The sequence below is a fragment of the Epinephelus lanceolatus genome, chromosome 18 (genome assembly GCF_041903045.1).
Source record: "Epinephelus lanceolatus isolate andai-2023 chromosome 18, ASM4190304v1, whole genome shotgun sequence".
In the NCBI taxonomy this organism is placed as follows: Eukaryota; Metazoa; Chordata; class Actinopteri; order Perciformes; family Serranidae; genus Epinephelus; species Epinephelus lanceolatus.
The window spans coordinates 39,611,016-39,638,309 of record NC_135751.1 but is presented as its reverse complement, the minus strand read 5'-3'; the positions used below and the strand labels follow the sequence as shown (position 1 = coordinate 39,638,309).

General features: G+C 43.7%; 3 protein-coding genes across 6 annotated transcripts in view; 2 read left to right on the top strand and 1 right to left on the bottom strand.

Moving 5' to 3' along the window:
* The window catches only part of wbp11 (WW domain binding protein 11), a 76,194-nt gene extending 61,813 nt beyond the window's left edge, over window positions 1-14,381 (top strand). For 2 of the 4 annotated variants that reach the window (XM_033644724.2, XM_078161703.1), the window contains 12 exons: window positions 64-153; window positions 7,862-7,948; window positions 8,088-8,119; window positions 8,232-8,325; window positions 10,192-10,388; window positions 10,631-10,764; window positions 11,325-11,491; window positions 11,643-11,879; window positions 12,041-12,166; window positions 12,260-12,541; window positions 12,683-12,868; window positions 13,148-14,381. In XM_033644724.2, coding sequence (XP_033500615.1) covers window positions 7,885-7,948; window positions 8,088-8,119; window positions 8,232-8,325; window positions 10,192-10,388; window positions 10,631-10,764; window positions 11,325-11,491; window positions 11,643-11,879; window positions 12,041-12,166; window positions 12,260-12,541; window positions 12,683-12,868; window positions 13,148-13,836 — 2,208 coding nt within the window. In that variant the 5' untranslated portion in view covers window positions 64-153; window positions 7,862-7,884 and the 3' untranslated portion in view covers window positions 13,837-14,381. Of the gene's footprint in view, window positions 1-63; window positions 154-7,217; window positions 7,403-7,446; window positions 7,703-7,861; window positions 7,949-8,087; window positions 8,120-8,231; window positions 8,326-10,191; window positions 10,389-10,630; window positions 10,765-11,324; window positions 11,492-11,642; window positions 11,880-12,040; window positions 12,167-12,259; window positions 12,542-12,682; window positions 12,869-13,147 lie in introns of those variants that run through there. The other 2 variants (XM_033644722.2, XM_033644723.2) reach the window with 2 other exon arrangements.
* LOC117268360 (uncharacterized) lies at window positions 880-6,990 on the bottom strand. Its single transcript, XM_033644725.2, has 3 exons — window positions 6,801-6,990; window positions 3,916-4,048; window positions 880-2,843 (listed from the first exon to the last, which is right to left on the bottom strand). Exons 1-3 carry the CDS (start codon window positions 6,863-6,865, stop codon window positions 2,073-2,075), a joined length of 969 nt encoding a protein of 322 aa, XP_033500616.2. The 5' UTR covers window positions 6,866-6,990; the 3' UTR covers window positions 880-2,072.
* Window positions 14,382-16,530: 2,149 nt separating the features above from the next.
* On the top strand, window positions 16,531-26,256 carry ddx47 (DEAD (Asp-Glu-Ala-Asp) box polypeptide 47). Its single transcript, XM_033644048.2, has 12 exons — window positions 16,531-16,704; window positions 16,925-17,018; window positions 19,125-19,313; window positions 19,398-19,469; window positions 19,652-19,770; window positions 21,770-21,841; window positions 22,031-22,147; window positions 22,302-22,448; window positions 24,812-24,949; window positions 25,035-25,105; window positions 25,274-25,403; window positions 25,912-26,256. Exons 1-12 carry the CDS (start codon window positions 16,573-16,575, stop codon window positions 26,077-26,079), a joined length of 1,449 nt encoding a protein of 482 aa, XP_033499939.1. The 5' UTR covers window positions 16,531-16,572; the 3' UTR covers window positions 26,080-26,256.
* The last annotated feature ends 1,038 nt before the right edge of the window (window positions 26,257-27,294 follow it).

Below are 27,294 nucleotides of genomic sequence, written 5' to 3'. Positions count from 1 at the left end.
GTTGGATTTCTGGAAAGAGATATTGCTGTTGAGTTTTTCAAACTGATTTTTTGTGCACCACAGGCTCCTTTGTACCGGAGAGAAGGCAGGCCGACATCTCCAAAACTCTGCAACTCACACCAAAACAATCTGGACTGATAAACAGCACTACAGGTAAGAGGAGAGATATGTATTTTGGATTTTTGGATGAACTGTCCCTTTAATTTTCTATCAGCCCCAGTGGTTTGATACTCTGGGACGGGCCCTTAATCTTCTCGTTGTTTTGACATGATTTGATCTGATCGGAGTCACTTGATAAGAGGTATTTGGAGGGTAACGGCCAGGTTCTGCTCCCCTTAACTCCGCCTGCTGCTGTCAGCAATATTTGATTGTTATTAATCTAACTGAGCACGGTCGGATTATTTGATTATTTCAGTTGACTTTTAGCGGCGACTATCTGCAAGTTGAGGGTTGATGTCAGAGATGATTATCAGCAAAGTTTACTCAAACTATCAAAAGTAAAAGTGCTAGCCTAATTCTGCAGAAAACAGTCAGTACAGTTTATCTTAAGAAGCAAAATTTTCTGAACCTGAATCTGAAAGAATCGCTCGATCCTTCCGTTTATCACCAAAAAATATCACATTTAAAATCACTTAATTTGGAGATACATGGTTTTCACTGGACAGAAAGAGTGTGACAAATTTTAGTCTGAAAAGTTAACTAATTACTTAAACTGTCTGTAGTGGAGTACAAAATTCGCCTTTGAGATGGAGAGAAAGATTAAAAAAATAGTTAAGTACAAGTACCTTGAATTTGTACTTAACCACAGTACTTACTGTACTTGAATGCACCACAGGTGACAGTAAAATAATCCAGTTGTAGCTTCTTTGATTCCATAGATTTCTTTTAACTTGCAGAAATTTTATTTGCTCAAATCAAAACTTACAAAAATGACTGTTTTTTCAAAACAAACAAACAAACAAAACTCGACAAATATAAAACAAGATTTCAATGAATAAAAACAAAATAGGTACAAAAACATAAATTAATTCAATGAGTCCAAATACCAGGTCATTCTCTTCAATAGAATGCAACACATCTTTAAAGCACCATCTTGTGAACAATTCTACATCGTAGATGATGCTGTAACAGCTGTAATCAAGTTTTAATCTAACCTAAAACTCTCCGACCCTTTAGTTGACGGTGGCGTGCAGGCGTTTCAACATAGTTTTACCACCTTTGATATTTAACCTGTTTGCTGAAGCCTCACAGTCCATCAGTGCCGACTTTAATCAGAGTTCCCACATTTTCATGGACAAAATTTGGACTTTTCAAGGACCTATTGTAAAGATTTTTTCTTGCCCCACATATCAGATTCAGTCTCTATTAAAACATAATTTTGGCAGGCTGACAAAACATACGCGTAAACATAACGCTGTTACACACTGACACGCATTAGAGCTACATTACGTTGACAGCTATAGAGACCTAACTTCTCGCCACCTTACATCACGTGGAAGGTTGTCCACACAAGATTACCGTAACATTTTCAGTGACTTCAGGACTTTTCCAGGCCTGGAAAATGTGACCGTGAAATTCCGACTTTTCTAGGTCCTCCATGACTGTGGGACCCCTGTTTAAAACCAGGATCAAGTGTGAGTGCAGGGAGCGAATCAACATTTGGATGGAGGTGTCCATTTCTATTGGCTGTGCGTTTATCACAGAGTTCAGTCTGTGTCAGTTGATGTTTCCAGATGTTGAGCGGGTGATTAATGAACCTGACAGATCCAACTCCCGAGCAACGAAGGAAAGGCGTTCATCAGGTGAAGTCCACACAGTTCAACCACGTGTCCCAGCGTTCTTTATTCCAACAATAACTGCACACAAATGAACTGAACAAATCTAACATAACCGTGGATTGCAGCAAAGTACAACGGCGACTGCGCTGCAAAATTACGTTCAGATTCTCCTTCCTGTTGCCTTTCTGTCCCTCTCATAGTGACCTCAGTGAGACAAGAAACTGCGAATGTTAGGAGACTTCAGAACAGCTTATATCTCCAACCTGTGAGCCTGCTGCATCTAAACTGTCTCGCTCATAATAAATAACGGCTCCTGGACTTTTCGCACTTTTTGCACCGTACCTCCATACGGAATGCTGCGATAGCTTTTTCGTACGCAGTCATCTTTTTCTGAAGAACCTTTGTCAGAGCTTTCAAGGACAAGAGTTTTGCTTTCATTCTTCTTGTCTGCTGACACTTTAGCTTAAGCTTTTTGCGAACGATGACAAGCTTATGACGTAATGCGTTTTCTTTAATGAGTGTTATGGGAGTCTCAGTCAGAAGATGGACCTGCACTGCGCTGTCTTTACGCTCGGGTGTTATGGACGGATTAGAATCGAGCTGATCCTGCGCTGCACTTTCTTTCCATCTGACTGTTGAGGGAGACCCGGAAATGATGTAGCTGTGATCAGGGCGCACAGAGATCTGCTTATGTGCTTTGCCGTCTCTGGCGAGGTAGTCGTGATCATGCATGACTCTTTCAGGCTCTGCGCTTATGGTGCACTCAGTTATGTCATCAGCATCATCAACATCAGTGTGGACATCCCTCATAAAAATGTTATCTTTATTATCAGTGTCTTCATTGTCACTGTTGGTAACGGCCTTATTATCCAGCACAGAATGCAAATATGCCACAGGTCCAGGTGTCGTGTGCGGCTGACTGAGATACATGGGTGCAGAACATGAAGGGACCGGGGGGATAACCGACTTGATCCGTTTGGCCTTGGTAGCTTCTTTCTTTAACAACAAATGGTGTGGAAAGCTGAAAATGGTCGGCACAGCGTTGTCCTTCAGCCTCCTCTGGCCCTGATAGAAAATACAGAAAACATCAGAGAGTAGACTGTTAAATATCACAGAATGTGGAAGAGAAAGATCTGAGCAGTAAATCCAAATTGAGCTCTAAATGCTGTGACACACCAAGCTGACAGTCAGCCGTCTGTCAACGTTGGACTGTCAGTTAGTGTCTGTCGCCCTAGTCTTTGTGGTGTGTCTCGAGACATTGACCCTTGTCAGTCCTTGTCAGCTTTTTTAAATGCGGTGAACCCGCAAGTTAGGGCTGCCCCCGACTACAAATTTTCTAGGATTTATTTTGACAAGGTGCAGGTCCCAATAAAGTTTCAGGTTTTTTTCTGCAACTAAGTGACCACTGAAATCTTTCCGACTAATGACCTCTCTGGTCGACTAACGTTTGGTCGGGGGCAGCCCGACTGTTGGTGAATGAAATATCTCTGATTGGCAGTTCAGCTCAGCGCACGAGAAAAGAAATGGAAGTGAGGAAGGTAAAGAAATAGCTAAGGTCAAGAGGGAGTGAGACCAAAACAAACTTGTAACATAAGATTAGTTTTTTTTAACCATTGAGTATGTTGTTGTAAATATGCTCTGATCTTTCAACATTGGATTGTGTTGTCAATGTGCAAACTGACTAACTAGCATCATTGACAGTCCACCAATTTTCTTTTTTGGACGTCGAACACGGACCACGGCTGTCTACCGCTGTGGACAGATATTTCCTCTCACACAGGCGCAGAACGTATGTGCAGATGGCAGTCAGCTGTAGTGTTTGCATTGTGCTCATTTGCAACTTTTTGGGTGAGACACAGGCGACATTAGGTGACACGACATTTGGCTTTCGTCATCGCTAGTTCTTTAATGTCAGTGTGGTGTGTCTGGGCCTTAAGGCTTGCAGTGTAAACACAGCCACAGCCTATCACTACACTTGCATGCACACCAACTTTTGGAAGCTGTAATGAAACTGTGATGTTAAAAATTAACAGAGTGGCATCACGGTCAACATACAGGGTGACTGATGATTTAAGTGCAGCTATTCACACATTGAAAAATTCCACCAAAATTAGTGCATAAAAATGTATCTGTCTACCTTTCTGTCTATGAGGAACTCACTCTCCTCAAAGTGCGTACTGCATAGACGTGATGATTTGGATGGAGTCCAGTTCTTTCTCCTCACGTTCATCAGCCATTGCTTTAGCCTGTCACTGTTAGCTAAAGGAAATCTGTTGAGGAAAAAAAAAAAAACGTGTTTACTGTTGTGCATTCAGACTCTATATTCCAGAATTTCCATCTGCAGTCCCTCACAGGTTGATGTCTTCTTAAAAAAAAACATTAAAAGAAAACACACAGATGGACAAAGGGAAAGACAAGTGGTAAAATGCTGCAAGAATTAGCAGGCAACAAGGAGGGCATCAACACTTCAGAGCACATTAAGCAGGGGTACACAAAAAGACCCTGGCAGACTACATTATCCAAAATGGATGACACACATCAAGACTTATGCTGGCATCACTGTGGCAACAGAGGTTCTTTATTCCGCTTGCTCTGGGACTGTCCAGCTGTTAAAACACTCTGGTTACAAGTGATATCTCTTGTTGTCCAAATCATGCATGCTGGGCCTGAGATTGGACAGCTTAAAAGGCTAGTTTACAATGGATGTATGAGATCCAATGTAGGTTACGTAAGTTACATTAGTGTCACCCTCGCACCCCCCATCTTCTCCCTTTTTTGGATTAGTGTTGGCTTTGTGCTGTTTTGTTTATTTTCTATTCTTGTGTGTTCTTTATAGATGCCTCTAAGGCTTTCAATCACATTAATCATGACAGATTATTCAATAAATTGCATCATAGAGGGGTCTCTAAATGGATAATTAGAATTCTTGTTCACTGGTATGCTCATCAGTCTGTACAGGTGTACATGGTTGACTTGTCCCAACAGTTGAATGCATATAACACAGGGTGTGTGGTTGGCAATACTCTAATAAATCATCGTATGTATGCAAATGATTTGGTAATCTTCTGCCCATATAGTGCCGGCCTACAACAGCTGTTGAAGATATGCTCTAACTATGGTGCAGACTTTGACATCAAACATAACGCCAATAAAAGCAACATCATGACTGTTAGAGGTGTTAGAAGACAGAAAATTAGTATTTCCTGAATTCTTTTTATCTGGTGTTGCTCTTAAAGTGTGTAATAAGATTAAATATCTTGGTCATTGTGTTGTCAATGATTTATCTGATGACAAAGATATCTACAGACAGTGTCGGGAGTTGAATGCACAAGCTAATATGCTTCCTTATAAATTTCACGTGTTCAGTTAATGTGAAGATCGCTCTTTTTAGAGCATTTTGCACTCCTCTGTATACTGCCCACTTGTGCAGCTCCTGTAGGAAGAGCAATATGCAAAGACTTAATGTGGCCTGTAATGGTGGCATGACACTGCTTCTTAAACTTCCACGATGGTGCAGTGCCGGCCAAATGTTTGTAATTGTTGGTGTGCCTGCCCATCCTGCTTTTATATGAAATCTTATTCATCAATATATGTGCAGGTTCTGTGTCTCTGAAAATAGTATCATCCAGACTTTGGCCAACCCTGAGCTGGGCTCAGTCTAGTTATCATCTACACCAGTGGTGTTCAACCTTTTTTCACTGATGTACCCCTGTGAATTATTTTTTCAGCCAAGTACCCCTTAACCAGCACAAAGCAATTTTGGTTAAAAAAAAAGACAGAATTTTGCCGGCCCTGGTTTCACCTTCTTTGGCACTTGTCCCTTCAGCAGCATTGCTGCTACGCTTTCAACCATGACTCTATTGCTTGAGTTTTTAAGACAGCAGTGATTGACAGGTGATGACAGGTGACGTGTGCCAGGTTGGGTCAAACCATCCTGGTATGGGGGAGACTCTGGATTTTTAGGATAATGAAATTGAATAGCCTACTGAATATAAAATTCAGTTTATGAACATACTTATATTTTATAGAATATTTATTAAATGACTATTTTTAAAGGATTTTTGAATTGATGCTTATTTTAAATATTTTTTTAAAAAAAATCTCACATAGCCCCTGGAGTGCCTTCGCGTGCCCCCAGGTGTACACGTACACCCATTTGAGAACCACTGATCTAGACTGTGGGGCCACTGGCTCTCCAGCTTGTTTGTGGGTGCTGTTAATTGGATTTTGTCCATTTTTATGAACTTGTATAAAGTAGTGTTGGGTAATTCTTGTCTTTTTTAATTTATCGTTATCTAGTGTGTGTATGTATATGGATATATATATATAGTATTTATTATATTGTATTTTTGTACATAGATGATTGTCTGTTTTTTATGAGGTATGCTGTGGACCTTTCTCTGTATCCCTAATAAAGTGATTATTAATATTATAATTATTACTCTATCTAATTTTCCCTTGTGTGTTAAATCTAAAAGACAGACACTGTTAATATCAAAATAAGACCTGTTGGCACCTGATCAGATGTAGCACTCCAAATGACAATAAAGGCTTTCTGTTCTTTTCTATCACAAATCTACATGACAAACGGGCTGTGCAACGACACGTTAACGATGTGAGTGATACAGACTACCTTATCTCACCCGCTTTAATTAAAATATAAAGTAGGTAACGTTATTTAGCACTACAGTACCTCATAACAACATGTACGTATTCGTTAGAGATACCTGAACAATCATGGACAGTAACGTTTAGCGTTACACTGACCAAACGCAGTATTCTTCAACTTTGTTGCACGTGCCCGTTACACAACACAACCATCGCTAGCTTCACACTGTTTGACAGTACCCTGTGATCATGCTTTGGCCGACTAACTACCATTAACTGAGGTTCCCAGCCTCTGGCGGAAAGAGGCACTGTTAGCATAGCAACCGCTAAGCTACTAGCTAGCGCTAGCTTGGTTAGCATGTTAACTTTGCTGTTGATGCTAGCGAAGAACAGGCATAAACCAAATGTACATACCGGAAGAAATTAACATCCGACCCCTTAGAGGATCTTTTCGTACAGCCGAACGCTGAACAAGACATTTTATGACATCGAAATGTTGCTGTTAACTTTAATGGACTGAAAAACACCGAGAAAGGCCAAAGTTTCTTTTTCTATTTTGAGTTTTGATGGCGGTTGGCAAACCAGCTTTCAGGCGCATTACCGCCACCTACTGGACTGGAGTGTGGCGCACTGGCAGGCAACAAAACTAAACTAGATAAATAAATAAAATTTCTCTGTTATTTCTGGTACTCTTAAATAATTGAATACACTTATTAATAATAATAATAATAATAATAATAATAATAATAATAATAATAATAATAATCTAAAAAAAAGAGGGTTTGCCTCCGTCTCTCCGTCACTGGCTTGTGTCGCGTTTTGATGACGTCACTCAAGTTCCGCTCTTCCCCGCGGCAGTAAACATGGCGATAGGCTAACGAAGTCGCTGCATGCATACAGTCGTGAAGGCTTTGGATTTCTCTTTGGGAACGTACACAATACGTTATACTTTAATTTAGATACGCAGAGGTGCGTGTGTGGGGCGTTACGCTCTACGGGTTTAATTTGAATAAAAGGTAAAGTCAAGTTTTTCCTCCTTTGCAGCTGTCAATGCTAATGCGGCCGTAGCTACAAGTGCAAGCTAACGTTAGCAGCTAATTCGCCATCAAAGTTCTGCACGACCCGCAAATGTTTGGATGCCTGTCAAAGGGATTTTTACTGCCGTTGTCATGTCCGCTAGCTACTTAAAACAGTAGCTGTACTTGAAAATGTTATTTAGACTCAGGTTGTGTATTCGTCATGTGTTAGCTGTCAACTTTACGTTTACTTGTTAGCTAACAGCAGCTAATGGTCATTATCAAGAAGGCGTAACTAAGGTAACTAAATGAAACGGACCATCTCTCTAAATATGCTTTAAAACGCCTACCCACACACATCTTTTAATTTATTGCGAATATTGGTGAAGACTTTGCAGCGGACACTGACATTTACATTTTATTTCATCTGTCATCATTGCTGGGATTATCACTTTGCAGGGTGAAGGAGACGCACCGGCAAAATGGGGCGACGTTCAACCTCCTCCACCAAGAGTGGGAAGTTTATGAACCCCACCGACCAGGCCAGTAAGTACCGACTACAACCAGGAGCTGGTGCCTCTAGGACCAACCTGCTGGATGTCACCTGAAGAATTATCAATCTGTTGTTGTCAGATGTCAGAATGATAATTAACTCTATTCACCCTATTCTCTGCCTCCCTCACAGGAAAGGAGGCCAGGAAAAGGGAGTTAAAAAAGGTACATGTTGTCTTCAAACATACGATTTACATTAATGTATTCGTTCATCTTAAATACAAACTAAAGTTATGTGTTGATAACATGTTTCTTGATTTGTAAATATTCTCGATAGAACAAGAAGCAGAGAATGATGGTGAGAGCGGCGGTGCTGAAGATGAAGGACCCCAGGCAGATCATCAGAGACATGGAGAAGCTGGATGAGATGGGTGAGGAGGCTGGACACGTTTGTTACAGTTGAATTGGCTTTTGTGCAGTTAAGAATGTGTCTGTGGCTTTACATACTAGACATGTGCCTAATGCTAAGCTCTCTGACATATAAATGAAAGTTTGAACTTAGACTAGTTGGACAGTCTGAAAGTAAGAAAACAAATTGAGCACAATTTAATCTTTAAGGTTAAACATTGCCTAGAACAATATTATTTATATTACAAAGGGGATCTCAAATCCTAAATCGCATTGTTCAACTACTAGGGATGCACCAATATGGAGTTTTCTACTGATAGCCAATTATCACCGGCTTCTTGTGGCCGATAAGCAATAAATTCACGTTTTTGTATTTTAAAAAATAAGTGTACAACCTGTAGTATATGTACAACTCCGGGTAAGAGAGGCTGAGATGTAGTGAGAAAATATGGATGATTTAATATTCCATAGCTCTGACCAAACCAAATCAAACTGACGTCACTATTGTTAACACATCACAAACAAAGAACAGTTCTAACTCTTCATACCTGCCAACATTAGGCTGTGAAAAAGACAAATGGCAGACCCTTAACGCCTCTGCCCCCATGTAACCCTACACTACAGATGAACAGAATAAATACAAGGATGTGAAAGTAAAATGACTTTTAATCAGTATTAAATTTATAGTTAACAGTAAGACAGAGGGAGCTGACGAAGCCCAGTGTTACTGTATAACTCTCTGGTGTATCAGTAAAGTATAAACTACACTGCAGAGTGGAGTCTCTACTAACAGAGACAAACACTGACAGCTGACTCATATAAACATCGGCAAGTCCGCATTACATCAGGTGTGTGAAAAGTTTATATCGTCACGCTGCATTTTTGGGAACACACCCAGGCGCCGTCTCACCATCCCACGACAGACCAGCCTATGTCTACCAAGAAGAACAGCGATGTGCTATCGAGCCACCTCACACATTAACACTCAACTCAGACAAACAAGCGTCTCACACACACACACACACACACACACACAGCCAGAGAGCTAACGATACAAAAAACGCTAACTGTAGCATCACAGGGCTAGCGGATATTAATACATTTAACAACAAAGTCGAGCCTCTTAAAAGCTTGGTGTTGGACGTTAACCGCTGTTGCTAATTAGCTTGTGCTAACACTCTGGAGACGGTCCTTTGCGTAATCCTGTTGTCTTCCTTTGGAATTGTGAAAGACGTCCACACTACGACATGTTTTGTCCTCCAGACAGCATTTTTACTGTTGTTGTTCTTCTCTGTGTTTATTGGCTGCTGGCAAACCAGGTTTAAAGGTACATGTACCAACACTCACTGTGTCAGGTTGTATAGACGCTGCTTTTCTTAGGTTAACTTTTTATTCATTGGATTAAAATGTGCTGTATCGGGATATGAGATTTTGGTCATATTGCCCAGCCCTAAATACATGTTTCTAAAGTTTTGAAGAGGTTTCAATGCTCATTTTCCACAGTACAGATACACCACTACCATCTGTGTCCTCTCTTTCTCTAACTGAGAAAAGAAAAGTTGCTGTCGTGTTATCGCCTCATTATATCTATCTTTTAATACATTTTTTAAATTTTATGCCCTTAATGTCAAATTTTCCCCGTGGTCACAAATTTCAATATTTTTCAAGGCATTGTATTTAAGTTAGAAATTCCAGTATTGTGACAACAACATTAGTTTACTTATCGCGCACATCCTCAGTACAAATGTTTATGGCCCTCAGTTATCTTACTTTAAAATTAAAATGATACTCTTATTTTAAAAACAGATTTGTAATTTTCATTTTCTAAATTTATCAATTTATTTGCTGCCTTTGCAAAAAAATAAGCCTTTTTGTAACACCTTCAACAGAGTTCAACCCAGTGCAGCAGCCCTTGCTGAATGAGAAAGTGTTGAGGGACAAAAGGAAGAAGCTCCGCGAGACATTTGAGCGCATCGTCCGTCTGTATGAGAGAGAGAATCCCGACACCTACAAGGAGCTGCGCAAACTGGAGTTGGACTACGAGACCAAACGAGGGCAGCTGGCTCTTTATTTTGATTCAGTCAAGGTGTGTTTGTTTAGCTGCATATGCTTTTTTTCATTCATTGCGTGACATGTTGGATTTCTATACATTTATGTTTGATGACAGGCTGTAGTGCACACTTTGATAAAAGCTTGTTTTCCCCCTGGTTGGACTGAGATGCATCAGCAGGCAAAGCACTGTTTTGGCAAACTTAAATTTTGATCAGTCTTGATCCATCGGGTCAAATTCTCTGTGTATTATAACGTGTGCTTTGTCCTGTTTTCCAGAATGCAGAGTCAGTGGAGGTCGACAGTATCCCTTTACCAGATATGCCTCACGCCCCCTCCAATATCCACATCCAGGACATCCCACTACCAGGAGCTCAGCCTCCCTCCATACTGAAGAAGAACACCTCTTTTGGGTAAGTATTAACCTGTGTACACCAGAGGTTTCTGCAGGTAAATTCAGTACAAGGTTCCTATGCAGTGTCAAAAGTGTGGATTAGGTTTTAGTAATTTCCAAGTCTGGAGAAGTATGGAAAAGAAAATATGGAAAAATACTTGTTTTCAGACTACAGCCCCTAGTCTGTCTTCCTGAATATTACATTCTGAATTTCTAAAAAAAAGTCTCACAAGCAGAGTGTTTGTCATGGTGTTAGGAGCAGGCGGCCAGCGCAGCCAAAATGATAACCACTGTGTAAAGCCCGGTATACACTGTGCCATTTTGTGCTGTCCCAGACAAAAGGTGACCAGTGTGACAGAAATGTGACGATATCTTTGGTCATGGCTCTAAAACACTGATGTTGACATGGCAATAAAGAAGTTAAGATGTGGTCTGAAAAATCGACTGAGAAGTCTGGAATTTTGAGTCTTGAAAATTATGGAATTTTTGAAATGAAAAAATGTGCAGGAACCCTGTCAGTATGTGACGCTGCCGAGTGTTACTGTGACACTGAGGGAATTTTGTTTTTATGTGTCTTAGTAAAGGACCTCTGTCTTCATCTACTGGACCGGTTTTGGCAACAGCCCCAGGCGTGCCACGTTTACCTCCAGGGAAGAAGCCCCCTGGGCCCCCACCAGGGCCTCCACCTCCACAGGTCCTTGCACTGTACGGCATTCCTGCTCGACGAGCTTACGGCGCAGACACAGGTAACACAGGAACTGTCTCTTTAATGGCTCCATTTCTGAATGCTACTTCTACTTTTTTTTTATAATAATAGGACTTTGCTTTCATAAATGAGTTGCTGCTCGCGTTTCTGCAGGTTGCCTTCACTCTTTCTTTTTTTTTTATCCTGAACAGAGCCTTCCATTCCCGGTTTAGAAAAGGATGCTGCGATGGAATTAGGGAGAGATCGGGACAGCGGCAGCGAGAGCGACAGAGATCGTGACGACGTGGACGACGACGAAAGTGACTCTGAGGAGGACAGCGAAGAAGAGAGAGACGAAGGGGGAGATGGCGACCAGAGAATGAGTGTGGACAGACAGGATGATGAGAGGGACAGAGAGGAGGATAGAGACAGAAACGATAGACATGCTGGTGAGTCTTTCAGAAATGCTTCAGCTTAAGCTGGATTCATACTTGTGCATCAGGGAGGTGTAGTCAGGCTTCGGTGTAGGCTCTACATCGACGCACAAACAGTCTAAAAGCATTTTATGAAGAGAAAAATACAGATAAAAGTTTGTTTGTTTCTACCTAAGGTCGCAGTGTACGTTTCGCTGACATGCCTCCAGAGGCACCCCGTGAAGGAAAGAGGAAAAAGAAGAGGCTGGTGAAGAAGACAAAGGCCATCACCCCTCTGCAGGCCATGATGCTGAGGATGGCAGGTACTGTAGTATACCAGTGTCATTTCTCCATTCACACTAATCTAGCACATCTTATTTCTGTTTCTGATGACATGATATGTTTTTAATCTTCAGGTCAGTCAGTGCCTGAAGAGGAGGAAGAAGAAGAGGTAGAGGAGGAATACACAGATGAATCAGACAGCTCTGACATTGAGGACAGGGGACCACCAGGGGAGAGTCAGCCCCACCTGATGGCTAATCAGCGCCTGCCTCCTCCTGCTGGGCCAGTGGGACAACAGGGGCCTCCACACTTGCAGGGTCCACCAATGACTGGACCTCCGCCTCTGGGTCCACCCCCTGCTCCTCCAATGAGGCCTCCTGGTCCACCATCTGGCCCGCCTCCTGGCCCGCCACCAGGTTAGTTGCAGCGTTTATTAGCTGGAGTACTCGGCTCCAACGTTAAACATAAATCCCTGAAGCTGTTGTTTTAAGGATGTGCAGGCTGTTATCCACACGTTCACTGTTCATCACTGAGATGATGCATTCTGTTATCCTCAGGCGCTCCTCCATTCTTGAGGCCTCCTGGTATACCTGGAGGCATGAGGGGTCCAATGCCTCGTCTTCTGCCTCCTGGACCTCCACCAGGTCGGCCTCCAGGCCCTCCACCAGGTCCCCCTCCCGGCCTCCCACCAGGCCCCCCACCACGAGGACCCCCTCCCAGACTACCACCCCCGGCACCACCAGGTAGGCGTCAGGGTTGTGCCATATCATCTGCTGCTGTATATGTTCTCGTGTTTGCATGAACGCATGCTGAGCAAATATGATAGAATTCATTGTCAAACAGCATTGCCAGGAAATTTATATTTATTTAAATGCCAGTGCTGCTCAGCTGCAGTGAAGCTCAAACTGTAAGAATATATTCTGGACATTTAAAATAGTGTGTAAGCATCCTTTATGTTTCAAATCAAAGTAGTGTCTCATACATGTCTCATCAACATAAATCTGTCTTGTGTCTTTCTACAGGTATCCCACCTCCTCCCCCACGAGCAGGAGGACCCCCACGTCCACTTGCCCCTCCACTCTCCCTCTTCCCTCCACCTCTGAACTCCAACGTGCTCAGCGCTCCTCCCAGCATCGTGCAGCGACAAAAAGGCTCCGGATCCAACCAGGATGGTCCGCCGAGCAACCTGCCGCCCCCTGCCATGCCCATGCGACCGGGTGTCATGCAGATGCCTCCTCCCCCAGGAACAGCTGCCGCTTCGACGGGCCCCAACCCCGGCAGCAACCCCCCCGGCCACCACCACGCAGCCACCATCGAAAAGCGAGCCAACATCACCTCGGTGGCAGCGGCTGGAGGCAGCCTGGCAGCAGGCGCCGGCTCTGGCGGAGCCACCATCTCCGCCAAACCTCAGATTATCAATCCAAAGGCGGAGGTCACCCGCTTTGTGCCCACCGCGCTGAGGGTGCGCAGGGACAAGAGTGGAGCAATGCCCGGGGCGGCGCCTGGGCCTCTGGAGAAAGCAGGGGGTGGTGTTGGAGGAAGGAGGGGAGATGAAGGCATGGGAGGGGGACAGGGGCAGAAACAGCAGGCAACAGCTGCTCCCATGGGCCTGGTCAACCCAGCCCAGATGGGTGCTGTGTCTCAGCCCAACATGAAGACTAAGGACCAGGTGTATGAAGCCTTTATGAGAGAGATGGAGGGACTCCTCTGAGACTCAGGAGGGCAGTCAGATGTTCAGCGGGGCGCTCTGAACAAAAGGAGTGTATTTGTTTTCTGTGTTTCCTGTGCAGTTATAGCCGTAGCTGTCCTCGAGGCAGTCAGCTAGATCAGTTTCTCTTTAGTAAACCAACGAAAGGCTGCGACACTCAGCACTGGCCTCACCAGGCTCATCATCATTTCATTTGGATTATTATTTGTTTTATTGAAGAGTGGGAATTTGATGTACTCAAGAAATTGCTATTTGAAGGCAACTCTCTAAAAGAACACTATTCTCTGCAATGAAAAAACAAATGCCAGAAACTACAGAGTGCTTTTTGTCCTCCAGTATGTTTTTTTTATTTTTCCTACAACTGTGTTTTTCCTCCAGCCAACTATTTGTGATTTGCCATGACCAGAAAAGGCATTTTGTATGATTGTTATTTTATTGGTGGTCTCCCAAACATGTTGGACATCAGAATTAAGGATTGTGGAATGTTCTGACAAAGTTACACGTCTGAAACTGTTTGATCAGCAGCTAAATAAATACTTTTTACCTCATGTCTCAGTGTGGTGTGCTAGTGGTCTCAAACTGTTTTCAATAATGTACCTACCACCTTTGAAATATGTTTTCAGCCAAGTACACGCTAGCCAACACAAAACATTTATATGCAGATAAAAAGCCTGTATGAAGAGGAACAACACCAGCGTCTGATGTACTAAGTAAGTGAAAAACACTTGAATGTTTCAGATGTTCAGAATCCATCACTAAATTTAAGGCAAACCAATTTTTGTCATCAAGTAAACATGATCGCATTTATGCAGTGTTACAGATGTAATAGATTACAGTCACTGAGGGAAAAAAATGTAGTTAAATTACATCCATCCATTTTCATCTGCTTATCCGGAGCCAGGTCACGGGGGCAGCAGGCCAAGCAAAGCACCCCAGACGTCCCTCTCCCCAGCAATGCTTTCCAGCTCCCCCTGGAGGACAACAAGGCATTCCCAGACCAGATGAGATATGTAATCCCTCCAGCGTGTTCTGGGTCTGCCCCGGGGCCTCCTACCAGTGGGACGTGCCCAGAACACCTCTAACAGGAGGCGCCCAGGAGGATCCTGATCAGATGCCTGAACCACCTCAATGTGAAGAAGCAGCAGCTCTACTCCGAGCTCCCTCCGGATGTCCGAGCTCCTCACCCTATCTCTAAGGCTGAGCCCAGACACCCCACAGAGGAAACTCATTTCAGCCGCTTGCATCTGCGATCTCATTCTTTCAGTCACTACCCAGAGCTCATGACCATAGGTGAGGGTTGGGACGTAGATGAACCAGTAAATTGAAAGCTTTGCCTTCTAGCTCAGCTCCCTCTTCACCACGACAGTCTGGTGCAGCACCTACATCACTGCAGAAGCTGCACCAAACCACTGATCCATCTCATGCTCCATTCTACCCTCACTCCTGAACAAGACCCCGAGATACTTGAACTCCCTCGCCTGAGGCAGAAACTCTCTCCCAACCCGGAGGGACAATAATAATAATAATAATAATAATAATAATAACGATTTTTATTTATTTTTATTAGTAAATTTATGGATGTACTTTTTTATTGGTTATTATATTGTTTTAATGACTGTTATGTCTTCTTATATAATGCCATGGCCGGTTCTGTTGGTTCATTTGAAAGCCGATATCAGCCGATACCGATGACGTGCCGATATTATCGTGCATCCCTACATTTTTCAGCTTTATTGCACAGTTTAGAACATTTGTTAGAGTAACATTACTTTAAGTAATTTAAGTAGTTACATCACATAACATTTAAAACAGGGTAACTAGTTATCTGTAACCTATTACATTTAGAAAGTAACCTTCCCAACACCCAATTACGTGAATGTGTTTGTTGTGATGGTTAATGATTTAATTTAAACTATTATATCTATATCTATACAGTATATAGAAAATGTGGTTTTGGAACTTACCTTTATATTTTTTATTGATATTATAACTTAAATTTAAACTTTATTTTGGGATTATGTATGACTGAATTTTTTTTAAATAAACATTTTAAAGAAATCTCACATAGGCCCTGCAGTACTCCAAAGTACCCTGTGGGTATGTGTACCCCTTTTGAGAATCACTGGTGTAGTATTGGAGACAACATAACAAACACATGAACAAATGAATTATATCTATATTAAAAAAATGTGTCAGGATGTTTTCTGTCTGTGAAAAGATTTTTCTGTAGTCCGCCAGTCAGCTGTTTAAATTTCCTGATGCATTTTTTTTCTCTCCCTAGCCTATATGTATAATATCTATCTGAGTGGTTTTAATATTTTAGTATTGTATAATATTTTTATGTAAATAATTGTTCTTACTGGTGTTATTCTGTTTTATATTTGTGTATAATTTTTTGTGCCTATTTCAATTTTATATATTCCAGTTTTTTGTTTTTGTTTTTTTAAATAAATATATGTGTCATTTTTTATTTTTTTTTTATTTTTTTTATTTGTACAACACTTTGGTTGGTAAATAAACTTGATTTGATTTAATCTATTTTTTATTATTTAATTTTAAATTTTAATATCACATTTTTGCGACATTAGTGACTGAATATCTTTTTTGTTGTTAAAGTTTCGGTTTTCTCAGCACATGCCAACAAACAAGGACTACAATTCCCAAGCTTTCGTCGCTGAAGCTCGGACTCGTTTCCGCATCTGCGCAGTCCGGAGCTGACGACACGTTGGGGAGAGAAACATGGCGGACAGCAGTGAGGAAAACGTGAAGCCAAACACAGATGAACCACTCGAGGATTCGGACAGTGGTGATGATAACAGTCAGTCTAACAGCGGCGAAAACGACGAGGCAGTGAAGAGCTTCAAAGATCTGGTAGGTTTATCTCACAGCGAAGAAGAGACGCCATGTTAGCGACATAAACAAGCTGCTATTAGCAGGTTAAGCTAGCTAAGCTAAGTTAGCTCCATCTGTACTTTTATCGTCTCAAATCTGCCCGGTGTCTGACAACGTTTACAGAACGGGTTTAATTTGGCAGCAAGACACAACCAGCAGCTTTTAAAGATCTACTCTCGGTGTTTTCTCTTCTTCACAGGGTGTCACTGAGGTCCTGTGTGAGGCTTGTGATCAGCTGGGATGGAAGAGTCCAACAAAGATCCAGATAGAAGCCATTCCTGTGGCCCTGCAAGGTGAGCGATCATCACAGTCACACTACTTTCTATACAGCTCATCAAATGTTACAGTGGCAAGGTAAGGCAGCTGCATTCGTGTAGCACATTTCATACGTCAGAGCAAGTCAACGTGCGTTACAGAGCAAAATATACACTCACCGGCCACTTTATTAGGTACACCATGCTAGTACCAGGTTGGACCCACAGATTCAACAAGGTGCTGGAAACATTCCTCAGAGATGTTGGTTAATTGATTAAGTCAACAAAATAGTGCTAAATATTACAAACACCAAAAGGACATAACTATAAAAATATCAGTGACAGAGAAGTGCAGATGTAATTTCATTATTGCAAATAAAGTATGTCAGAATCTACAATCAGTGCAGTTATAACTTTATGTTTAAACAGCAAAGTAACAACAGCAGAGCTCTCAGGGTTGATCGCCGTCTCTGCAAAACTCTGAAAGTGGCGTTTGTTTTATCTCCAAGGTAACAGATATAAAAGCAACAGGGTCAAAGTTCAGGGTGTAATGTTATGAGACAGTAGTGCATACTGCATGCAACAATGTGTGCTTTTTAAGGACAGCTGCAGTAACTTCTTAAAGTAAAAAGAAAAGGCCTTCGATCCGGAACGTACCTACAGACTCAGTGAATTCATTGATGTCATCAAGGGTGTCAGTGGTGGTGTCCTGGAACCTAATGGCGACTCTAGCCCTTTTTAAATAGGAATTGTGCAAATTTGCAGGAAAGCCCAATCAGTCTTTTTTCAGCATTGGCAGTATAAAAACAAAATCGGGGAGTGCAGCAAAATGCCGCCTACCTACTTTTGTGGTGCGCAATTCCTTGTCTCCCCAGTTGCTCATCTTTACAGTGTCTGTCAGGTTTGTGTTTCCCTCTTGCTACTAGCTGCTCGCTAATTCCTGCTATCAGCTGTTTCCTGTTTATCCACCGCCAGTGGCTCGCACGTGCGGCATCATCAACAGCTCCTCCCACAAGTCATCAACAGCCCCTCCCTTTGCGGAAGGCCGCCTCGGTCTGTTTAAACTAAAAGGGTTCCTCCAATATGTCTACCCTATGAGGCGGAAAATTGGGCACCTCGGATCAACTCGCCAATCCGGCTCTGTGTGTCTAAACGCTCGCAGCTTGTCGGCAAAACGGCTCAACATTCGCAGAAAATCTGGCAGTGTAAAAGGGGCTTCAGTGAATTTATTGATGTCATGAAGGACGTCAGTGTTGGTGTCCTGGAACCTGCCCCCTGCTCTGATTGGCGCCGTCTCTTGCGCCACTGGGTCATGTCTTGTAGTGTGTTTATATATCTTGACCACGTTAGGTTGACTGCATGGTTGCTACTCCTGAACATGGACAGCAGCTCTGCTCTGCTCCTTTGAACAGTGTATAGCAGTGATCCACAGCAGGAACAGGACAGCATCTCACATTCCTACCGACACACCACTTGTTGTTCAGTGTAAAGCACACGCCTCCTGTCCTTCTCTCCCAGAGTCCTCTGCTCTGTCAGATCACTGGTTAAATGAAGCTGTCCAGGAGTTTCAGTGAATCAAACAGTCCCTGATACTGGTTGGAAACTGAGAGGTCGTCAGGTTTATTACTCAACACATGTACAATGGGAGCAGGATGTTAGCTCAGCTGGTGCTCATTCTTCTCCATCTTTTCCTTATGTTTACTGACATATATCACTTAAAAACCTCGACCTGGCCACACAGCAGGGGTAGCAGGACGAGAGTTTGCAGACTGGAGAGTTGACTTTCTCATCGTGATAAGTGACTCACACCAACATGCCACCACTGTCCAGCAACAACCACAAAATGCAACACCATCACTTGCAAAATAGATGCAAGAGCATAAATTTAGCACAGATTTAGTGGAGCTGACAGAGAGGCAGCTGGAAATGTCTTTGCACATGTCAGTTAAGTTTTTGTTGTTTTTCCTCAGAGGGTTTTTGTCAATGAGGCTTTGTGGTGCACTAGAACTTTGTAGTGATTATTATTATTATTTGTATAGATTTTTAAAATCTTAATCAGGCATAAATATATATAAAATGTACATAGTGACTTTCCTCCACTGCTCACGTAACTTCAGTGACGCCCGTCTTCTTCCTAAACTGCAGGGAAGGATGTTATTGGCCTGGCAGAGACTGGTTCAGGAAAGACGGGCGCCTTCGCTCTGCCCATCCTGCAGTCGCTGCTGGCCTCGCCTCAGAGGCTCCACACCCTCGTCCTCACCCCCACCAGGGAGCTGGCGTTTCAGATCTCTGAGCAGTTCGAGGCCCTGGGCTCCAGCATCGGTGTCAAGTGTGGTGAGTGTTGATTAAAGGTTTACTGGTTTGAAGTGATGCAGATGACTTTCTGTGGTTCTGGACCAATTTTCTTTTCTGTTGCAGCTGTGATAGTCGGAGGGATCGATATGATGTCCCAGTCTTTGGTGTTGGCTAAAAAACCTCACATCGTTATTGGTAAGACCACAAGTTAAACACATGTCATAAACTGCAGCACATCATCTGTCAGTTCTTCTCTGTGTGAGTTTTTGTGCTGAGCAGATGTGATGGTTGTCTTCTGTATATGTCTCTAATTCAGCAGTTTAAGCAGCCTTTGGTTTTATTATTGATGTGATGAAGTGAATGAAATGTGTTTACAGCCACACCCGGTCGGTTGATAGACCACATGGAGAACACAAAGGGCTTCTCCCTACGAGTGCTGAAGTACCTGGTCATGGACGAAGCAGACAGAATCCTCAACATGGACTTTGAGACTGAGGTGGGTACAACGAAACTCTGACTTAATGATTCCAGTGCAGCAGTTTGTGCCTACGATATAACAACAGTCAGTGGGAACCAAAATCATCAGCCCACTAAGGGCTGGATTCAGAATCAAAAATCAAAGTAAAAAATCGAAATCACAGGTATGACCTCCCAGGAGGGTCTGGGCATGCTCCTGATGAGTTGGCGGATGGTGTCCTGGGGGATCTCCTCCCAGACCTGGATCAAGGCATCAGTGAGCTCCTGGATAGTCTGTGGTGGTACTTGACAATGTCAGATGCACTGATACATAACGTCCCATAGGTGCTCAGTTGGATTTAAGTCAGGGGAAATGAGAGGGCCAGTCAATGGCATCAAACCAGGGAACCCAGGGCCCTCTGCACCAGGAGGAACCCAGGGCCCGCTGCACCAGGAGGAAGCCAGGGCCCTCTGCACCAGGAGGAACCCAGGGCCCTCTGCACCAGGAGGAACCCAGGGCCCGCTGCACCAGGAGGAAGCCAGGGCCCTCTGCACCAGGAGGAACCCAGGGCCCTCTGCACCAGGAGGAACCCAGGGCCCTCTGCACCAGGAGGAACCCTGGGCCCTCTGCACCAGGAGGAACCCAGGGCCCCCTGCACCAGGAGGAAGCCAGGGCCCTCTGCACCAGGAGGAAGCCAGGGCCCTCTGCACCAGGAGGAACCCAGGGCCCTCTGCCCCAGGAGGAAGCCAGGGCCCTCTGCACCAGGAGGAAGCCAGGGCCCTCTGCACCAGGAGGAAGCCAGGGCCCTCTGCACCAGGAGGAACCCAGGGCCCGCTGCACCAGGAGGAACCCAGGGCCCTCTGCACCAGGAGGAACCCAGGGCCCTCTGCACCAGGAGGAAGCCAGGGCCCTCTGCACCAGGAGGAACCCAGTGCCCGCTGCACCAGGAGGAACCCAGGGCCCTCTGCACCAGGAGGAACCCAGGGCCCTCTGCACCAGGAGGAACCCAGGGCCCGCTGCACCAGGAGGAACCCAGGGCCCTCTGCACCAGGAGGAAACCAGGGCCCTCTGCACCAGGAGGAAACCAGGGCCCGCTGCACCAGGAGGAACCCAGGGCCCTCTGTACCAGGAGGAAACCAGGGCCCTCTGCACCAGGAGGAACCCAGGGCCCTCTGCACCAGGAGGAAACCAGGGCCCTCTGCACCAGGAGGAAACCAGGGCCCTCTGCACCAGGAGGAACCCAGGGCCCGCTGCACCAGGAGGAACCCAGGGCCCACTGCACCAGGAGGAACCCAGGGCCCTCTGCACCAGGAGGAAACCAGGGCCCTCTGCACCAGGAGGAAGCCAGGGCCCTCTGCACCAGGAGGAACCCAGGGCCCTCTGTACCAGGAGGAAGCCAGGGCCCTCTGCCCAGGAGGAGCCCAGGGCCCTCTGCACCAGTGTAAGGTCTGACAATCGCTCTGAGGATTTCATCCTGGTACCTAACAGCAGTCAGGGTACCGTTGGCTCTGACATGGAGGTCTGTGTGACCCTCCAGGGATCTGCCTCCCCAGACCATCACTGACCCACCTTCAAGCCGGTCATGCAGGATGATGTTACAGGCAGCGTAACATTCACCACGGCGTCTCCAGACTCTTGCACGCTGTCACATGTGCTCAGTGTGAACCTGCTCTCATCTGTGAAGAGAACGGTGCGCCGATAGTGGACCTGCCATTTCTGGTGTTCTCTGGTGAATGCCAATCAAGCTGCACGGTGCTGGGCTGTGAGCACAGGTCCCACTAGAGGACGTCGGGCCCTCATGCCACCCTCATGGAGTCTGTTTCTGACAGTGTGGTCAGAACTTTTGTGCATGCATTTTTGGTAGAACATCATACGAACCATTCTCTGAGAATATGATGAACTGAACCACCCCACTGTAATGCCCCATCGATGCGTCCTCCAGACGGGGTTTGAATGTTCTTTTCATTTAACTGTAAACATTGCAACAAAAATAATTCAACGTGCGACACTATGAGGAACATTTTCTCTCTTTTGCCAGGTGGATAAAATCTTGAAGGTGATTCCAAGAGAAAGACGCACCTTCTTGTTCTCTGCCACAATGACCAAAAAGGTAGGTCAACACTGAGAAGTCTTTTAATCAGGCCCCACTGATGCAGCATGTGACATATTTCTGCTCCTGCTTTGTTCCGTGTTACTGGCATCTCATGCTGCAGGTTTACCAGTAAAACTAACAAGCATTCCACCACATGCAGAGCTGCACATTTTCCTCCTGCGCTGATATGCTTTGGTTTGGTTCCAGGTCCAGAAACTACAGAGAGCAGCTCTGAAAGATCCTGTGAAGTGTGCCGTCTCCACCAAATACTCTACAGTAGACAAACTGCAGCAATATTACATCTTCATACCATCGAAGTACAAGGTACAGCACATTCTCTGTCCATATTTTAATGTCTGAAACCACATGCTTCAAGCTGTCACCCTCTCAGTACCACCATCACTTTATAATGGTATTCATATGAAGTATACTGGGGTTTCTAACAGCATTTTGGGCTTGTGTTTGTGTATCTCGGCAGGACTGTTACCTGGTGTCCATCCTGAATGAACTGGCTGGCAACTCTTTTATGATTTTCTGCAGCACATGTAATAATGCCCAGCGGGTGGCACTGTTGTTAAGGAACCTTGGCATCACGGCTATCCCTCTTCATGGCCAGATGAGTCAGGTAGAGCTGCAGACGAACACACACACCTTTTTCTCACACTCACACTCACATGAATCCAGTCTGTGTTAAAGGTGTAAACACTCGTCCCTATCCATGAGTCTTTATGATCATGTTATACTCTGACCTGTCATGGTTTGACAACAGAGGGACGGTGTTGCTCTGCTTCTCTTTGTATTTGATAAAACATAATAATGTTGCTAATACTGAGTCTTCTCTCTTCTGCCAAACACAATCATTCATGAGGCCTGTCGTTATAGTGCAGTAACCAGCACTGGTGCGGAGTTCACTGCATGGCCTGCAGCATACAGTAAAAGTCATTTAAAAAGTGTTCCCTCTTTTTTAGAGCTGAGACGACAAGTTGTTGAATTAATCAGTCAGCTGATAGAAATTAAAACAAGTTTGATCGCTGATAAATCCTGTCAGACATTTTTAAGTCAAAATGACAAAATTCTTATAATAGGATTTTTTGCTGTTTGCTGACAGTCTGCAGAGCAGTGGCTCTCAACCTTTGTCATGTCAAAGACCTGTAAATTGATACACTTTGCCTCACTAACACCCGTCTGATTGGATCTCCCTTCAAGGACCTCCATCTGAAAAGATTTTGGTCGTTTGATATGATTTCAGCGAGAGCTCTGATCCAAAAAATCAGGCATGACCCTACATGAACCAGCTCGATTAAAAACCTCAGTTTCTACTGCATAAAAAAAGTATATATTATTTTTAGGGCTGTCAAGCGATTGCAAAAATTAATCTAGTTATTTACATGCTAAATGCAAAAAATGTCAGTTCAAATGATTCAGCTGTTGGATTCTGGACACCATTGTCCCCCTGTCCTCTACCACTGAAAGTGGTCTGCAGCCCATCGCAATACATGTAGCAAGGAAGTTAGTTGGTTACAGGTAGACTGACTCAGTTTGAACGCCTTGTTGAGTGTGGCTTGACAAAGCTGGCTGCTAACGCTAGCATCAGAGATTGTGCCAGCTCGGACCTGCAGGTTCACCGCTAAATGCTTTGTGGTGAGGTGATATTTGAGGCTTGAATGCAGCCTTACGTAAATGCACTGTGAGGAAAAGATATTTTGTAAGACATGATGAAGTGAATTCTAGGTGCCAAAATGTAGCGTGTAATTCTTTTTCTTTTTTATGCAATGAAAAGTTTGTGTTTAACATTTATAAACATCTACAGATCATGGTCACTGTCACATCAGTGTCAGCATGTTACCATAAGCAGATAAGCCATGTTTGTTAGTTCTGACTGGTCTCCAAAAACACGCACAGAAAGTGACACTGGAGATGTCATAATAACATGCATGACACAGGAGTTTTTGTTGTTGTTGTTGGCCTGCTAGAGCCTGTTGCCTCTAGATGCAAAAATAACTGTGGTTTGTGTTGCAAATGCAACAAGTAGAGTAAAGGTCCTGTTGTTAAATGCCGCTCCTCCGCCAGGTTTCTTCTCAGCCGCTGTCTTGCGCTCTCATTGGCTGTAGCTCGCTGACAGGTCCCGAAGTAAGCTTATGAGATAGCAGGGGAGTGTCTACAATGCATCAGTGAGCCGTGCGTCTTTGAACAGTTCACACATAGTGCTAGGGCACCAAACTGCTGATGTGGGGCAGTTGTCGCAGAGCTCCACAAACTCATGGCAAGAGGAAAAATCAGGGCTAAGGTCATGTAGTGTGAGTTAGGCGTTACTCACCCTTTTTCAGCCTGTGTCGATTAGTTTTAGGTGTGAAATGAACACAACAATGCATGAAAGCTAAAAACAAATTGCAGTGAAAGATGAACAAAAAAGTGAAAGTAAATAATTAAAATTTCAAAACATATATGTTTGAATTCTTGTGTTAGATAAAGTAAGAATGGAGATTGGAAACAAACAAAAAACATGTCATTTCACATCAGGGGTTGCATCCAATATTTAATTTGGTATTCTTACTTTTACTTTTTTTGTTGTTCATTAGAGCAAAACACTTCAACACTGAGTTAAATACAACCAAAAAAAAAAGATGGAAAGAGGGTTGTGAAGTTAAGATCTTCTGTTCATGGATGAAGTTAACAACATAGTTCAGAAACATGTTGCTCATGTGGGAGAACAGCACCCTCTTCTGGTGTTGTGCTGTACAGCAAGAAAAAGAAAAATCTCAAACACAGAGTGGTGCACACACACACACACACACACACACACGGATACTGCCAAATTATTCTGTATTGTTTTGTAAGTTTACTGTAATCATGATCGGGACATAATTTACACACTGTAAATACACACTCTCACAAACTGTATTTCCATCAGCGCGTCTCTGCAGTGTCTCTTTTGCCGTCTGTTTCATGCCTTACTCACTCTCTGGGTCGTCTCCCTCTGTTGGTCAGAACAAACGTCTCGGAGCACTCAACAAGTTTAAGTCAAAGTCTCGCTCGGTGCTGCTGGCGACCGACGTGGCGTCCAGAGGACTGGACATTCCTCATGTCGACTGCGTCATCAACTACGACATCCCCACTCACTCCAAGGTACCTTGGTGCTGACGTTCAACACTGATGATTTCATTAGTTTGATTTGATTTGAATGGATCTTTGGATCTGTCTGCCCTCACAGGACTACATCCACAGAGTGGGACGAACAGCCAGAGCGGGACGATCCGGGAAGTCCATCACTTTTGTCACTCAGTAAGAACTGCCTGTTTCTCACCAGTGGCCACACTTCATGTTTAACGTCTTTATAACGTCTATGTGCTGTCTGTCATGTCTCTCACCGCCTTTCTAATGTTTTGTTGATGATGCTCTTAAAAATAAAAGTAAATGACTGCAGTAAACTGACATGTTCTCTTATCTCAGATATGATGTAGAGCTTTTCCAGCGAATCGAAAGCCTGATTGGGAAGAAACTTCCAGCCTTCCCCACCCAGGAAGATGAAGTGATGATGTTGGTGGAGAGGGTGAGCGAGGCTCAGAGATTTGCCCGACTGGTGAGTCCAAACACTTTATTTTATTACCTCAAACATATAAAATGTAAATACAGAAACATACTGTATGAAGCAACCTGTGGAGAAAAGGTGTTCTTTTCTGTCTAAATAACTTGAATGTCCTTTCATGTTGTGACATGTCAAGTCAAAAGACTCACTCGCGAAGTGAATATGGTTGTCTGCGTCCTCCTTTTCAAGTCTCTGTTCCTGAGCCTTCAGACTAAAATACGACCCTGGAGTTTTCAAACTAAAATGGGATGAGTAGTGTTTTCAAGGGTCTCCATTTTAGGGGTTCCAAAACTCCCCAGTAGTGTGAACACCAGGTGTGAACGTAGTAATAGTTATGCATTTAAAACTAAAATGTTTTGGCGTGGATATAGTGGATTTATTTTTTTATTTTTAGGAAAAAAGCGCTGGGATGCACTGGTTTGAAGAAATATGAATGTACAGTAAAAAAAAGTCTGCCCAGTAATCATTAGTTGAGAAAAAAAAACTGTCTTATCTTCCTCAGGAAATGAAAGAGCAAGGTGAGAAAAGGAAAAGGCCCAAAGGAGGAGACGGAGACGAGGATGACACAGAACAAGCAAGCGGAGTGAGGAAGAAAGTTAAAGGAGGAGGAGGAGGAGGTAAAGGAGGGATGAAGAAGAGGGGTGGAGGAGCCTGGAGGGGAGGACGCTGAATCCTCCTCCACTAACAGACTGTACATAACCACAACACACAATGCCTTTCTTGTATTTGATGTAAAACTTGGCAGCATTTTTCCAGCCTTTCATATGGAAGCTATTTAATGACACATGCTTCTCCTGCCTCCATATGACATCTTTCCATTTGTAATAAAATGCCACTGTAAAACCCAGAGCTGTGTCTGTGGTAGGGTGATGTTTGATTGTGTGAGTTTTGAGCTGCTAAAATGCTGCTGTTGTGGCTTTCAGACACCAGAGGGGGGTGTTTCAGTTTACAGCAGGAGGAGGGGAATGATGGCGTGTTAAAGGGAGAGTTCAGATTTTTTGAAGTGCGAGTGTATGTGGTACCTAAAATAGACAGTTTGGAGAGGCAGGCTGGCGTCCAACATGGAAGCTAAACAATGTGCTGCTGTGGAGGGGTCGGTAACAGAACATATTTTAACCACCTAACAAGGCCAAATTATTGTTTTGTCAGTGGAGACTGGTGGCTTTGACAAGAGCATAGATTGGGAACTTAAGTCCAAATGGTTTCCCGGGTGCAACAGGCTGTCTTAAGCTGATAGTGAATTTTTTTTAAGTGGTTAATATCTGAATTGTTGCTGAGCCTCCTCTACAGCTGTACGTCCTGAAGCTTCCATGTCGTAAGGCAAGGCAAGGCAAGGCAATTTTATTTATATAGCACCATTCATACACAAGGCAATTCAATGTGCTTTACAAGAGAAATACATTAAAATAAAACATTAAAGGAACAATAAAATTGTGTTTGAGATAATTAAAAACAAAAGCTAAAAGCAAGACAATAAATAGTTAAAAACAGTGCAGAAAATGCATTTAAAAAGCAAACATAAAGCAACAGCAGACAAATATAAAAACAATAGCTACAGATTATCCTAACAATAAGTTACATATCTAGTTCACTGGTAAGCTGCAGTAAATAGTAATGTTTTAAGCCCTGATTTAAATGAGTTGACAGTTTCAGCCGACCTCAGATATCCTGGAAGTTTGTTCCACAGACGGGGAGCATAGAAACTAAAGGCTGCTTCAGCTTGTTTGGTTTTGATCCTGGGAACACTGAGTAAACCTGTTCCAGATGATCTGAGGGGTCTGGATGCTTCATAACGTACAAGTATATCAGAGATGTATTTTGGCCCGAGACCATTTAGTGCTTTAAAGACAAGTAACAAGATTTTAAAGTCTATCCTTTGACACAC